The 10,833-nt window shown below is 34.6% G+C and overlaps 2 protein-coding genes across 2 annotated transcripts; both read left to right on the top strand.

Annotated features, from left to right (window-relative positions):
- The first annotated feature begins 774 nt into the window (after nt 1–774).
- Nucleotides 775–4,502, top strand: LOC102628108 (hypothetical protein). The gene is made up of 5 exons (XM_006470553.4): nt 775–1,490; nt 3,049–3,140; nt 3,466–3,523; nt 3,936–4,001; nt 4,115–4,502. The coding sequence occupies exons 1-5, from the start codon at nt 1,149–1,151 to the stop codon at nt 4,235–4,237; spliced, it is 681 nt and encodes a 226-aa protein (XP_006470616.1). The 5' UTR covers nt 775–1,148; the 3' UTR covers nt 4,238–4,502.
- Nucleotides 4,503–5,032: 530 nt separating this feature from the next.
- On the top strand, nt 5,033–8,747 carry LOC102628397 (uncharacterized). The gene is made up of 2 exons (XM_006470554.4): nt 5,033–5,190; nt 7,755–8,747. Exons 1-2 carry the CDS (start codon nt 5,177–5,179, stop codon nt 8,518–8,520), a joined length of 780 nt encoding a protein of 259 aa, XP_006470617.1. The 5' UTR covers nt 5,033–5,176; the 3' UTR covers nt 8,521–8,747.
- Nucleotides 8,748–10,833: the final 2,086 nt, after the last annotated feature.

The following is a 10,833-nucleotide window of genomic DNA, read 5'->3' on the forward strand; positions in this document are numbered from 1 at the left end:
GTAACAGGCCTAAAAATTACTGGGATGACTTATTTATCAGTTCAAATGATGAATAGAACATTGAATTTTATACGGGAGGTTTTATTCTTAAATTGAATTTTAGAACATTGAATTGTAACATGCCTAAAAATTCTTATATGTCTTGATTCCTCTAACCCACCTAAGTGCTAAAATTTTCTTTCATAAGAAATGTTTTAACTCCCTTGTCTTTGCTTTATTCCAAATTTATTAAAAGAAAAGGTTTCTTGACTTAACATAGTTACTAGAGAAATAAAAATTATTCTAACGTCAGGTATATAAAGAAAAATGCTTTAATTGTAGCATCTTATGTCTAATATAATGATTGGTGATTTGGTGCTACTTAATTATGAGATAATAAAATTAACTATTATTGAGTACATGATGACGAGCCATAATGAGCAATTAAAAATTATAAATATAATAGTAATGAAACAAGTTCAAGACAACATCCATTAGGATTTAAAATTTTCTTTTAAAATTAGTGCCTAAACGATATTATTTAAAGCTTATTTTTATCACCCATCTCGTTTATTAAAAAAAATTGCAGGTGGGTTGAAAGATCCAAGCGTGCAAGTGGGAAATGGGCATTAAGAATTTCAACCGCAAGTAGTATTCAGGAACTTTACAAACACGTTTGCAAAACACCAAAGAGTGTGTTGAAGATTCTATATTCCACGTGTCTCAGAAGCCACCAAATTGGAGCAACTGTCCAGGAACAAGAAGTTACTCTATAACAAATCAACCGAATTAAACACTTGAAGCCAAGCCAACTTTGATTTTGCTTTTGGCTTGGAGGATTTCCCACCTTATGATTTTGTCTGGTCGTGATTTTATTTCAATTAAGCCACCACATTATTCAATATTCAACACTTAGAAAAATTATCCTTCCTTGCACACAAGTACTTGCCAATTTCCATTCTCCAAGCCAACCTCCACCTCCTCATCATCATAATCTTTGACTACAATTCCTCAATTCCAATTTTCTTGGAAACCCAGTTGCTTTTTCTTCATATTCTCTAGTGGGTATCTTTTATCTTCATCAAATTTCCCTTCCTGCTTAAAAATAAAAAATAAAAAATTTGGACTTCAGTTTGTCGAGTTAGGATTTTTCTGTTGAGAAAAAAAGAATGGTGGGAGCTTTATCAGTGGTGGGTTCATCAGTGATGGACTCACATGCTGGGCCATGTTTGTGCTTGGATGCTTTGCCAACGAGTGTAAAAGGTGGTGGTGAGTTGGTGTTGCGGAGGAATTCATCAGTGAAGAGGAAGAAGGTGAAGGTGGCAGCGAGGTCACTGGAATTGGGAAGTTCATTTGTGGATTCATGGGATGATTGGAGGCTTTCGTCGAAAGTGATTTCGAATATGGTCAATAGGAGTTCAAGGAAGCGGAAGCAGAGGAGAGATCGGAGGCCTGTGATTGTTAATGAGGTTGGTGGGCAGTATGAAGATAGCTTTGAGGATGTTAAAAAGGTGAGAAATTAAATTGCTTCAAATTAATTTAATTATCAGAGATTATTGTATGCCTTTGTTGGTAGCATTGCAAATCAGTTTCTTTAGGATTGGAAACAGTGGAGACACATTTATTAAATTAGCGGTAATGGTAGAGCCACGAACTCTTTCTACAAACAGATATAACATAGCACTATTAGTTGGATGAACACAAAAAATAAAGAAAATAAATTAATCATGCGGGTTATGTAGTGTTTCTAATCCAACCAAAACCGTCGTGATACATCAGTTTGTACGAAATACTTTGGTTTGCAAATTTGTCCCTTCCAACATTCTTGTGAGAGGAAATCGATCCATTAATCTCTTGCTTCCATGTCAAGAGACAAACCAACTAGAATATCTCCTTCAAGATACATCTATTTACTGACGTTGTTTCTAAGTAGAAGAAAACTTTTTTCATCTATTGGTAGCAATTATGACTTCATTTTTGTTATTGAGGGAAGGTATAACTTAATATTTGAATAGAATATGCTTTATAATTTCTTTGTCAAGTAGTGCAGCCTGTATTTAATTAGTGTGGCTACAAATTCGTAAGAAGCCTTTTTTTCCCCTCTGCCAAGCGTTTGTACCCTGTTATTCCTTGTAACAATAGCACTTAGAAAGTGGCTGTTGTCATAGCTTATTGCAGCTCTCTTGATACGACAAAAATAGGATCTTTGAAATTGTTAGATCTATCTTTGTGATCTTTCCTGGAAGCTGCAGGTTTTCTTCAATCTCTCTTGTTTCAAATCTTTGTAGTGGAAGGATTGCATTATGTTGAGAATTGGGTCATTTTTCGTGCTTTATGCTTACGGGTGCCTTGAAGCATAAGGAGTGTTTATATTTCTAAACGGCAATATAATCTGAAGATTACCACAACTTAGTGTGATGCAATGATTGAAATTGAATTAGGTAAGAAGCATAGAATTCGTTATTTTCAAGCTACTGAAGAAGAGTGGTCATTATTAGTTGTGTTAACACCTTTACTGGTAAGATCTTTTTAGATGGCATAAGAGGCTTTGGTGAGGTTAGGGTGGGGTTCCCCGGGGCATGAGTTCAAGGGTGTAAAATAAAGAAAATGGTATATTAGTAAAGAAAAAATAGGTTGGGTGGGGGGCTGGCTAACAAAAAGTAGTTTTCACAAGCTGCAGCAGGTGTAATGTCTCCCTTCGTGCAAATTGCCCTTTTATTTTCCGCATAATGTTAACGTGGGGATAGAATAAACCTAGTAATTGCGCAGTCATGAAATCCATTACATCCCCTTCTCAATTCTAGTGCATTAGTAATTTTTCTATATTATGTCGAACTGCTACTAGATTAGTAATCACACAACCAATGTGGTCTTGACATATTTACTCTTAACATTGTGCTCATATCATGATTTGATTTCCTAATCATTCTCTTGCTATTACATAACCAACTATTCTTGACATATTTACTTTGACATTTTTTTGGTGCTCGTATCATGATTTATTTCCTATGTCTCTTCATATCAATTGTTTTCTATCTTTTTCATTGACGAAGAGTCTTCTGCTTGCAGCAAATTCAAAACTATTTCACATACAAAGCAGTTAGGACAGTTCTTCACCAGCTTTACGAGATGAATCCGACGCAATATATGTGGTTTTACAAGTAAGTTGGGTTTTCAATTTTGTGAGGAGTTTCCATTATACTAACTCAATGCAAACAAATATACTGAGATATTATACTTTATATCAAGCTTCCAAGGCATATTGCTGGTTTTCAAAACTTCTAATCCTTTCATTTTAGAGTTTATAAACTTTAAGGAAACAAGAAAAGAAGATTTTATGTAAATCGGCTTGATTTAAGTTTTTCTCAACACATATGGACTTTCTAACCAAAATTATGCAAATAAAAATGGCCAGCAAGGAGAGAAAGATTTGTCTGATAAGTAGCAACTGTTTTATTTATTTCTGCTGTCTTCCATATTTGACAGTTTTGTTGCAACAAATAAGCCTGGAGATGGAAAGCATTTCATCCGTATTCTTGGGAAGGTAGTCTCAGAAACCTTTGTGCTCTTCTTGTTTCTAAATATTAAGAGAAATGCGTCAACAGAAGATGTGGTTTGTGTTTTTCCACTGAAACTGCAGAACAACAACCCCATCTCAATAATGTTCATAATGATATATCTATCTGGCTTTGTTGAGGTAAGGTTAGGAGTTCTTGGAAATTAACAAAAACTCGCAAGATAATAAAGTGTTGGATTTGTCCTTACCAAATATCTCTTCCAGTGGCTAATCCCCCCATTGCTTAGCCAATAGCCCAACCGGTAACTGAAAAGAGCAAGCCAGCTTTGATAGTGTCGTGGCTTCAATGATTTTCAATTAACTTGCAAAACCAGACCGGGATTTTGGAAACAAAATTTACAGTTCTTATGCTAAATGAAATGTTTTTTTCTGCTTACAGGAGAAGCAGGACCTTGCTGAACGAGTGATGATAACGCGTCTTCACTTGTATGGAAAATGGGTCAAGGTATTGGAAATTATTTAAAATCACCTAGCCTTTGACGTAACATGCGTGTGAAAAATGGGAGGGGAAAAAGGAAAAAAACACGAAATGATGATTTTGTTTGTTACTTGATGTAGAAATGTGATCATGCTCAAATGTACAAAGCGATCTCTGATGAGAACTTGGAGTTGATGCGTGAACGACTCATTGAGACAGTGATATGGCCCTCGGATGATTCAAACACAGAGAAGATTGGCTGAGAGTGTGCTTCATATTTAATCTGCCATGGTTGTTCTTCTCGTCAAATCTTCTACTAGTTGTTATGCCTACTAGTATTATTCTTGCCCAGCTGAAATTACAAAATTTATGCTGTAAATTGTATATATATATATATTAAGTATCACTCAAATAGTCTCATAGTTCGAAAGCAAGGCTCCCAAGCTTGCATTCCCTTTAATTAAATTGTACTAATTTGAAGTTGGTTCTGGTTTACTATTTTTTTTATTGATTTGAGAGTTTATGGCATTTGAATTCACATTTTAGAGGTAGATTTTTTTTTTTTTCAGGTTCAATTCTTACACAAACTTCTATTTTATAATAATATAATATTAGTGAATAATGTTGTTTTTGATGACGAATAATGTACGTGTAATTAATCAATTCAAGGAACAAATTTGACTAATTGCTGATTTGCTGTTAGTCTTACAAATAGGCATCTCGATGAGATGCTAAACCTTCCGTCTTTGCATTCACATTTCTGATAATATAATTGAACATAAAATATTCACAAATCAACTGTAAATGCTTGCTAAGATTTGCTTCCTTTGATGTATCAAAGTTGAAGGTCTAGAAGTCTGACTGGGGAAAATTGAAAATAAAGAAAAGAGAGCAAAAAGGAAAAATCATCGGTTTCATTTTCAATAAAGGATAGAACTGTAAATGTGTTAAAGGGGCTTCACGAGGAGTAGAACCCATTATGGAATGAAATAAACCCAATATGAACCGTAAATGGGCCTAACTTCTGTGACTGCCCGGCCCAATTAACCCGGTCATTGAATCAAACCATCGTTCTCTAAAAGCATCAACCAAATGCAGGGAGAGCAAGAAGCTCGAAGTAACACAAAGATTAAGAAATAAACAAGGGTTAAAAAAAAAAAAAAATTTGGATAGCTCACGGCTCAACTATTTCAAATTTAAGAATGTTCTACAGAGGGTAAGATATTCATAGAATAGCCTTTTTTTTTTTGCAATTTTTGGGATTAAATTTGTTAATTCTTGTTTAATTTATCACTTCGATTGTGCTTTTTTACTTGTTACTTTGGATACCCAGAACCCAATAATTTGCGTAGGATCTTTAAAAACAAGGATTAGGAATCCATTATTCGTTAATTTTGTGGTATACCCACAAAGCTACATGTGTTTTTTTTTTTTAATAACCTATTTATTATTGGTTTGCTTTTGATTTTATCATTTGAGAGGGGGTTTAGGTCTCTTGGTTTCATCTTATATGAAATGAATTGCAAGGCAGTTTAATATGGCTTTAGTTAATCTTGTTTGCTTAGTTAATGGTCATGGAATGATTGATTTATCTTAGGATAATATACGGAGATCACCTGATGTGTCATGATAATACACTATTAATAACTGAGGGGCTAAATCTTGCTAATGTTTATGTCACAGTCAGGCTTAGGAGACACCTACCACGCGTTTTTTCTGAAATAACCATTTTCATTAATGACTTAATGTTGTCATTAAACTCTTACGTCATTGAATTAGGTGAGTGTAGTGCGAGTTTTATCCAATAAGTCACTCTGACGAACTAGGATATCATCCTACTCTGTAATGATGGAGTTAGTAATGTGCTGATGTTTAATTAAATGAAGCTTGATAATTAAATTGCTTAAGCTAGCATGTTGGCAATTTCATGCTGCAACTTCAAAGACAGGCTCACGCATACTAACATACTTTGGCTTTTTGGAATACTGTTGTTTATCTCTCCCATTACTTGCCTAGGCCATTTGTGGTGGCAGTTTTATCTGATAGCACACACTCTCACAAACTAGGATACTGGTCAGAGCTTCCTACGCTGCAAATGATGGGGTCTGTGATGTGCCGACATTAAACTTGCTTGGGCCCAACCTCTGAATTCTTAGATCCATCCTACCATCTCTTTGAAATACTTTCTTAGGAGCTAGCATGATGGCAATTTCATGCTGCAAGTTGCGTGACATACACGCACATGCTAAGATGCATTAAAAAAATTGTAGGGGAAACCTTTAGGTTGAAGGTATGAGCACTTTGGTATTCACTGAGACAAAACTTGGAAAATTTGGCCTTTCTAGTTATGGGTATTTATTTTCATATTTGAGAATCTGTGATTGGAAAAATAAAATAACTTCTTTTTTTTTGAGCCAAATTGTTTTTAATTTTATGATTTGAGAAAAAGAGGGGCTGAGGTCTTTATTGTTGGAGAAGGAACAAGAATTTAATGCAAATTTTTCTCTATTAGATTCTCTGCTGTGCATCTTATATGGAATGAATATGAAGGCAGGTTTAATGATTTTGTAATGATTAGACTTGGCTGTTAATCTTGTCGCTTAGTTCTCTGACCTTTTATAATTTAATTATTTTAGGATAATATGTAGAGATCGCATGAAGCATCATGAGAATAAACTATTAAAAATAGAAGGGTTAATGTAATTATTGTTTGTGTCACAATTGGGCTTAGACTCCACATAGCAAGCACTTTTCTGAAACAACCATGTTCCATAATTTTGTCATTTTATCTCTCATATCACATGCTTTGGTGAGTGTGGCCAGTTGCATCCGATAACAAAGCATCCTACTTTGTAAATGGTGGAATCAGTAATGCACTCACGTTAAGTTAAAATGAAACTCTAGCAATTTTAGAATTACTCAAGTCTAACCTCCAATTTCTTGGGCCCAACCAACCAACGCAATCTACATAGCATAATCTAGCATGGTAGTGATTTCATGCTGCAACTTCCACAGCATGCACACACATACCAAGTACTAACGTACTTTGAAAATTTGTGGGGGATACCTTTACATTGAAGCCATTAGCTAAAAGTTTGGCGGGTCAATTTGAACAAAATTTAGTAGTTATAATCCACCAGCTTAGTATGCCAGCAGTAGTTTCAATTAGCTATGTTCACTATTTGATAAATAGAAATGATAACAACCTTTTTCGTCTTGGGAAGATTAAAGAGTTAGGGTGATATGAAAATGGTGTTGTTTTATTCTGTAACAGGATAAATTTACCAAGTGTCCTCAGATTAAGTTGATTGGCTAACCCTCAGTATGTTTCATTTTACCCTGTAGAGATCTTTTAAATGGATAAATTGGGGAAAGGAACATATGATTAGGTGTAGTTTGTATTGAGGTTTGATAAATTTCTACAGTGGAAAGGAGGTAGTTGGGTAACAATTTATACTTGCTTACCTGCTGCATCTCCTGGTCCTTTTTTTTTTTATTTTTTACCCCGCTCTTCCTGAATTTATTTTGTATATGATCCATAAATTTCAGTTGACTTAGAATGAAATTCACTTCTAGAAATGAAATGTCCGAAACTTTTCTTATGATTTTGGGACTGGCGACATTGTATCTTCACGAGTTAATATGATTTCTAGGAAAGCCATTTACTTGCACTACTGCTGAGTATTGTTCAGACATAGAAAAAATATTTTCTTGGCAGCTTTTGATTAATTTCTGATAAGTTTTTCTTCTGTTGCTTTGATGATTTCTTTTAAACTGAAGCAAGTTTGCTGAGGGTGCTGATGGGCGTGAAATGGGGGCAAAGCGTCAACGGTTGATTGATCAGGGACCTTCATTTTATGGAACTCCCCCAAGTTCAAGTTTTATGTACAATCCACCACCAGCTTATGGGTACGTTAGCCAACCTCCACCTTTCCCAGTTGTCCGACTTCGCGGTCTTCCCTTTGATTGTACAGAAGTTGATGTTGCTGAGTTTTTCCATGGTCTAGACATAGTCGATGTTCTTTTTGTCCATAAGAACAACAAATTTACAGGAGAAGCTTTTTGTGTGCTGGGGTATCCTCTTCAAGTCGATTTTGCCCTGCAGAGGAATAGGCAGAACATGGGAAGGAGGTATGTTGAGGTTTTCAGAAGTAAGAGGCAGGAATATTATAAGGCAATAGCAAATGAAGTTTCTGATGTTCGTGGTGGTTCACCACATAGGAGTATCCCTAGGGCTAAATCTCATGATGAGGGGAAGGATTCAGCTGTACATACAGGGATACTGCGATTGAGAGGATTGCCATTTTCAGCAGGCAAGGATGACATAATGGATTTCTTTAAAGATTTTGTGTTGTCAGAAGACTCAATTCATATTACTATGAATTCAGATGGGAGGCCAACTGGTGAAGCGTTTGTAGAATTTGCAAATGCAGAAGATTCTAAGGCAGCAATGGCCAAAGATAGGATGACACTTGGGAGTCGTTATATAGAGTTGTTTCCTTCATCACATGAGGAAATGGATGAAGCATTGTCGAGAGGACGGTGACTGTTTCTTGATCTTCATTTCTTTTAGTTGTTATTTTTAATTGTTGTGATCTACCAAAATCATATTATTGTTTGGAATTTTGTTTCTCTAGATTTCGTCAAGTTTTCGTCAAGTTAGCCATAAGATGACTCTTTCTGGGTATTGTTGGGACATATAATTGAATCTACCTAGACTGTATATTTCATTTTTGGATCCTCCTCTCTTGATTTGAATCATGGCTTGACACATTGGTTGACTGTGTGCATGGACTAGAAAAACTTTTCCTTGAATTGACTTGTCGGTGTCTTTAGGTTGGGGATGCCATCAAGGTGAATGATTAATTCAAAGACGGAGTGGTTAGAAATTGGTGACGTATGGTCAAGGGGAGGTAAAATAAGTGAAGTGTTTTCTAACTTTTCACTGCATTGATTGTTGAGGTATACCAAAATCTAGTGCTAATCTGTAGTCTCCCTAGTCTATCTTGGTATTGTTGCATTTTGGAGCCTTTCTTCAGATCGTATTTGTCAATAGAGTGGAGGGAGTTACCATTAACCATGGTTGTGTATTTGTTCATTTGAGAAAGATTTAGGTTTCCTAAAGGAGGCATGTACAGATGAGCTCACAAGAAATAAAAAACTATATTTCTTTGCTTTTAGATTTTATATTTAATTTAGGATTTTATTTGAAAACACTCCAATGAAACAAGTGATTCTTGCTTATGTTGGTCATGGTAAGTAAATGACTGTTCTTCATGCTGAGTTTGCCAAAAAAATTGCTACAAAAGCTTCTTGCCTTGAACTCCCATGGTGATATTGGGATCAGGAGAGTAAATTTTGCAATAATTTATTATTGATTAAATGTTTTATATTGGCTGATTGTAACATATTCTCACTCAGGTCTACCATATCATGTTCTTAGTTACCAAAAACCAAGTATGCTAAGCTTTCTTGGGAATCAGTGATCTTTTAGGAGACAGCTGAGTTAATGGCTTATTAATTATTTTACAGAATTTTATCAATTTCAGTAATGGTTTTTAAGCTCAATTTCTTATTATTATCATCAAATCCAATAAACAAATAGAATTGTCTTGGAATTCTTCTGGTTGTTGAAACTCTAAATTCAAATACTAGTTTATTGACTTCCATAATTGCATTTTTAGAAGCTCAAGAACTGTTGTTAACTTTCATGACAAACTGTTAAATCTCTTCTCTCTGCACTGCACTGCAATCATGTGCTTGCTAGTTGCAATAAAGTGAGGGGTTCTTAATAAAACCAATAATACTCTTATCATTCTTCATAAATTTTAAAAATGTTTTGGGGGAAACATGGTTACAGGTTTTTGTTTGTTGTAGCTCTTTCAAATTCAATGGCACTATTCCTCAATTTCAAAGACAAAAATTTATAGATTAAAAAGAGAAAGAAAATAAATGAAAAAAAGAAAAGAAACAATTGTATTTTTGAAGATTTGATATACGCAGCCCTGATTAATTTCTGATTGTAAATATATTTAAAATTACAAACAAATAAGAACCAAAGTTCAATTTGAGGGGATCCAGAGCATAGGTAATTGAACCATTATCGGATTAAGATTGAGACACAGCAAACACTCGTGTCATGTTTATCCGAAGCTCAAACCAATGCAAATTTTTTTTCCCCCCCGGAATAAAATCTTGTAATGGGTATGGCAAGAAATTGTCTAATTTTGGATGAATGAGGCCACGTGTGCATGGTAGTGAAAGTTCTTGTTTAGGATCCCCTGGAGAAGACCTGCAACATGTTTTATTTATTATTTAAATAAAAAAACACCAAAATGTCAAACAAAGGAATCGTTAACTGTCCAAAAATTAAATTGAATTTAACAACAATCATGATAAAGATAATCTCTGAGCTCACAGGTGAAGAAGGGGCTAAGATTTAGGGCAATGAGACAAGCAGACGGTGTCTCCTTCCCTCAACTATTTTGTCCATGTTCGTTAACCATTTGATCCAAAGTTTAATTTAAAAACAAAAAAATAAAAAATTGGAAAAAGGGTTCATGAGAATCCAAACTAATAGGCCACTTATTCCTACTCTATCTCATCCTAGGATACTTATTGATTAATTTCTTTCCCCTTAGCCAAGTATTTGCCCTAATTGATTTGTTCATGCTCTAAAAATAAAATAAGCTCCAAGTTCATGCATCAATCCTTCTACATTGTTTTAATTTGAATATAGTTTTAACGGCATATTTAGAATCGAGGTATTACAATTTTAACTTACAATTATCATGAATTATAATTATTACTTATAAGTATATTTATAAACAAGCCAATATATCTAATCAATTTTAGGTAA

Source organism: Citrus sinensis, chromosome 2, assembly GCF_022201045.2.
Source record: "Citrus sinensis cultivar Valencia sweet orange chromosome 2, DVS_A1.0, whole genome shotgun sequence".
In the NCBI taxonomy this organism is placed as follows: Eukaryota; Viridiplantae; Streptophyta; class Magnoliopsida; order Sapindales; family Rutaceae; genus Citrus; species Citrus sinensis.

What these genes read in the sequence shown, in the direction of transcription:
- LOC102628108 (XM_006470553.4), top strand. Translation starts at nt 1,149, where the DNA reads ATGGTGGGAGCTTTATCAGTGGTGGGTTCATCAGTGATGGACTCACAT. An exon ending in GCTTTGAGGATGTTAAAAAG is followed by an intron (nt 1,491 to 3,048) that starts GTGAGAAATTAA and finishes TTCTGCTTGCAG; the next exon opens with CAAATTCAAAACTATTTCAC. An exon ending in CAATATATGTGGTTTTACAA is followed by an intron (nt 3,141 to 3,465) that starts GTAAGTTGGGTT and finishes CATATTTGACAG; the next exon opens with TTTTGTTGCAACAAATAAGC.